This window comes from Sinocyclocheilus rhinocerous, unplaced genomic scaffold (assembly GCF_001515625.1).
Source record: "Sinocyclocheilus rhinocerous isolate Xijiao unplaced genomic scaffold, SAMN03320098_v1.1 scaffold2134, whole genome shotgun sequence".
NCBI lineage: Eukaryota > Metazoa > Chordata > Actinopteri > Cypriniformes > Cyprinidae > Sinocyclocheilus > Sinocyclocheilus rhinocerous.
Window position 1 is genome coordinate 105,485 of NW_015652303.1, and position 4,811 is coordinate 110,295.

General features: G+C 35.1%; 1 protein-coding gene across 3 annotated transcripts in view; it reads left to right on the forward strand.

The window, feature by feature from the left end:
- Positions 1 to 1,788, forward strand: part of anp32b (acidic (leucine-rich) nuclear phosphoprotein 32 family, member B) — a 5,188-nt gene extending 3,400 nt beyond the window's left edge. Inside the window, exons 4-7 of one of the 3 annotated variants that reach the window (XM_016520554.1) lie at positions 668 to 860; positions 975 to 1,099; positions 1,183 to 1,246; positions 1,348 to 1,788. In XM_016520554.1, coding sequence (XP_016376040.1) covers positions 668 to 860; positions 975 to 1,099; positions 1,183 to 1,246; positions 1,348 to 1,427 — 462 coding nt within the window. In that variant the 3' untranslated portion in view covers positions 1,428 to 1,788. Of the gene's footprint in view, positions 1 to 667; positions 861 to 974; positions 1,100 to 1,182; positions 1,247 to 1,341 lie in introns of all 3 variants that reach the window. The other 2 variants (XM_016520552.1, XM_016520553.1) reach the window with 2 other exon arrangements.
- Positions 1,789 to 4,811: the final 3,023 nt, after the last annotated feature.

Sequence of the window (4,811 nt, forward strand, 5' to 3'; positions counted from 1 at the left end):
AAACAACTTAGGTTTACTTGATTATCCATACATAATGTTTTAAAAAGATCATGTTAAAATTGGAGTGTTAAATACTATACAAACATTTTATACATTTTATTGCACTGAGCATAAAACAAAGCATTTAAATATAATTTTACGAAGACATTATTTGGAGATATATAATGTTTATAAATATCAGTTTTTACTATAATTAGTCTGCTTGACTGTTATAAAGATCTCATTGATTTACAGTACAAGCTGTTAGTTCATCTACCTTTTGGTCATATAAATATTGGCAACTGTACCGAATTGCAGATTTCTGTGCAGTTTGGGCCTCTAAATAAAATGAGGTGTTTATTGGAGTATGAGCTTTTTTTTAAGTTTCTTTATAGGTTCAATAAACCGTTTCATAAAAAAAAACAAAAAAAAAAAAACTATTACTTTATATGTCAGGCTTTACAGGGTTAAAGCAGCAGTTAACCCAAAAATGGAAATGACCCTCATGTCATTCCAAACCTGTAAGACTGACTTTCTCCTGCGATGATATTTAAAAGATTATATTTAAAATATCTTATGATATACCCTCAGGTGTGCAATGAAATGTTTTAGCTGTGCTTAATTTTGATGACAGTATAACACAAAATGGAATTGTACAGTTATGGGATTCATCTGTTCACATTGGCAGAAAAAACTTGACCATTTGAAGAGTCTTGACCTTTTCAATTGCGAAGTCACAAACTTGAATGACTACCGGGAAAGCGTCTTCAAGCTCCTTCCACAACTCGCATATCTAGACGGCTACGATATGGATGACCGCGAGGCGTCTGACTCTGACGGAGAAGCTGATGGAGATGGGGTCGATGACGAAGATGATGAGGGTTGGTGTGGCCAGCCTTTTCTTTTCTTTTGTTTTTACATTTCACTGTTTGAACAACTGTTGAGTTTTTTTGGGGTTAACTTATCAATGTTCGCTAATATCACATTAAATACAGAAGGAGAAGAAGAGGAGGATGAAGATGAGGAGGAGTTTGACGAAGAGGAAGATGATGATGATGATGACGATGAAGATGAGGTTGAAGGCGAGGAGGATGATGAGGATGGCAGTGGAGAGGATGAGGTACAAGTTCAATTTTATGCGTTGCTTATGGATACTAATGACACAGAACAGCTGTTTTAATTACATGGGCTTGTTGGTTTCAGGAGGAAGACTTTGGTCAGGATGGAGAAGTAGAGGATGATGAAGATGATGACGATGATGATGAAGGTGAGTTGTATTGGAATGAGCACATTTTTAGATTTTATGACTTGGTTTGCTTCCTTTGGTGTGTGAGGGATTATGAAGTAATTGTTTTATCTCGGAAGAAGAGCAAGGAGGCAAGGGTGAGAAGAGAAAACGAGAAGCAGACGATGAAGACGATGATGACGATGATGAGGAGGACGATTAAGAGCCAATGAACAACTCTGTTACCAAACCTCCCCTCTCTTCCTTTTCAACAACTTGGCTATCCCATCAACCTTTCTACCCCTCCACAACTCCCCCTTTACCCAAGCGCTAAGCTCCCTGTGGGGGCAAGACTGTACTGGACGGGTGGAGCTGTTCATATGGAGCCAGACGAGCTGAATGAAAGCCTTCTGGATCGGTGGCTTACTCAGCATTCCACAAGTCCACTGTCAATCCCCTGCCCGTTTGTGTTTCAAAACCTCTGGGGACTTTGGGGACTGGTATTTAGTTTTGGGTCTATGCTTTTAATATTTTGTTGAAAGTGTTTTTTTTTTCTCCTTTCTTTTTTTGTTGACATATCCTCCTCCTTTAGTTTTATTTTCTCCTTCCTTTTTTGTTGACATTTCCTCCCCCTTTAGTTTTTGTTCCAAATTTCCCAATAAGATTGCTATAGCAACTGTGTGACAAGCGGGCCATAATTTTAGTGTGGCAGCCTGTGGCACAAATCAAGGTTATAGCTACATTTTTACTTTCTGTAAGACAAAAACTTTGTAAATAAAATAACATTTTGTGCTTTGCTCACTCTCCTATTTCTCTGTCCTTTGTCTTAACATTTATTTGAAGGCCGACAATGAGAGTTTGAGAGACCCATGATCATTTTCAATAGATGCACAGTTCAGTATTGCTTGTTTTCATGTTGCAGTGCCTTATTTTCTATTTTCATTTTATTATTTTCTTGAATACAATCAAAACAACCAATTCGGAAGAGATCATCATTCAAGTTAACTCTTCTTCATTGTTTTAAATTGATAAATCTATGACTTTTAATTATTTCATTTATATATATATATATATATGAGGTCTTGAAGTGCTCAGGTCTAAATGGCTTTAACTAATAATTTCTAATATAATCAAAATGCAGTGACAAACTTATATCAGTTCAGTATTGCTTGTTTTCATGTTGCAGTGCCTTATTTTCTATTTTCATTTTATTATTTTCTTGAATACAATCAAAACAACCAATTCGGAAGAGATCATCATTCAAGTTAACTCTTCTTCATTGTTTTAAATTGATAAATCTATGACTTTTAATTATTTCATTTATATATATATATATATATGAGGTCTTGAAGTGCTCAGGTCTAAATGGCTTTAACTAATAATTTCTAATATAATCAAAATGCAGTGACAAACTTATATAGTCATAAATATCAAAGACTCTTTCTTTAAAAACAAATCACAAGTGTTCTCAGAAGATGCATGTTGGTAAATATGTGTTAATGTTTGATCAAATCCAATCAAGATCGGATGGTAAATATAGTATTTAGTGTACAAAGGGAGGAACTGCTCAAATGTTATAGATTTATAATGAACTCCTATAGTTCTACATCTGATCCTGTCATACTTTGTACATATTTCATGTGACTTTAGCATATTGTAGTCACAACATTAATGCAAATATCCAAATTACTGAAAAGCTGAACAATATTTTGATGAAGCACTTTAAAACCGGTATTGTTTATAAAAATAGTTTGTAAAATCTAATGGAGCTTGGTGCTAGTTGTACTCCAGTGGATATCTCCCAGGATATGTTGGCTTTGATTCCTTCAGTTTCTGCATAAACCCAAACCTGAATGCCTTGAGTAAAGACAGCTGTCGAATATATCCTCAGTTTTTTGCCCAGAAGAAAAAGATACCGTTCATTCAATGTATAATGGCCTTTAGTAACAGGTGGGGTAATTTTTCATAAAAGAAACCTATCATTAAATGGCTATTAAAGGCTTTATCAGCTAAATGTAAACAGTTGTGAAACCTTTGGCTTCTCTCCTGAGGCCACAAGGGGGCGCATCGAACAAAATATTATGCACGTTTCTTCAAAGCATAATAAAATAACATGACTATCTTTGAAAAAAGTGCATAATGTTTAAAATAAAGTTTATAAACCTTATATAATTAAAGTTGCTTAAACGATTAGAAACAAAACAGCATCATGCATGTATGTATTAGGGATGGGAACATTCCCCGATTAGGTGCATCAGCATATAAAGTTAACGATGTGATGCATCTGTTTAAAAAGTGTGTATCGGCTACAAGTCAGCATTTGTATCGCGATGCATCGTTTCTAACAGTAAACAACAAATTAAGTTCACACGATCTCACTAATTTGTGCACGCTTATTCTTAAGCAGCCCGTAATGTAGATCATGGATCAAATCGAACCACCATGGCAAACAGCGAATATATTCGTGCTGTTTAATGCATTTGAGACGTTGTGTTTTCCTCAGTGCATAACTGACATGTCACAGGTATATTTTTCATCTGTAAATGTTAGAAAGTCATGCAAACATATCCATTTTGCTGTCAGGAGTGGGCGAGGCTTACGCGAGTGAACGAGGCTGAGCGCTGCTGCGCGCAAAACAGACGGCGCGCAATCGAATAGGAGCGCAATAATTCTGAGTAAAATATACATTTAGCTAAAATATTGGTTGTTGGACATTAAATGTGCCTTTTGTAGAATTTAAACCTTCATATAAGTGTATTTTTATGATAGCAGTAGGTAACTGTAAAGGGACTATTGTAATGGGTAAATCAAATGTAAGCTAGTTCAGTACTAATTACTAAGCTCAAATGAGTTAATGTGTGTTTCTTATAGCAGTTAAAATATAGTCATAGGAAAATCAAATGTAAGCTAGACACACAGTACTAATTACTAAGCTCAAATGAGTTAATGTGTGTTTCTTATAGCAATTTAGAAGTAATTTTCTTTATTATTTATTTTAATTTTAATTCAGTGATTTTAACTTTTAATTTAGTTATTTTAATGCTTTAAAGAGCAATTTTAAATTGTAATGTTCAAATGTTCTGCTAATCTGTTCTGCAAAGGTACAGTTGTCATAAAACCAGAGAGAGCCTTTCTGCTTGGCTAGAAACTGTAAAAAAAAAAAAAGTCAAATAATAGTGTTCCTATCAGTGTTAGAGGAACTCAGCTTAGTCTGACAGTTAACCTGCTTTAGACCAGGTTAGTTTCCCAGCATACGTTGCCACAGTGACTGAAGTTGATCTATGTTAAATTTGCTTTATGGAACCAAATCATTTGACAATGAGTCAGACTAACTGAAATAAGCCTGGCTTATTTGGTAAACTTGTTTTATGAAACAGGCCTCGAGGCATTAAAAGTGATCATATGTTCTCCATTGCATGGTATTGCATCTAATTGCATTGTTTTGAATCGAATCGAATCGAAATCGGATCGCACTGCATCGTAATAGGGGTGAATCATATCGCATCGCATCGGTAGCTGCTTCATATGTATCTTTAATGTATCGTATCGTTGGCTATGCATCTCGATGCGTATCGTATCGGCCTCAGTCATGAGATGCACATCCCTA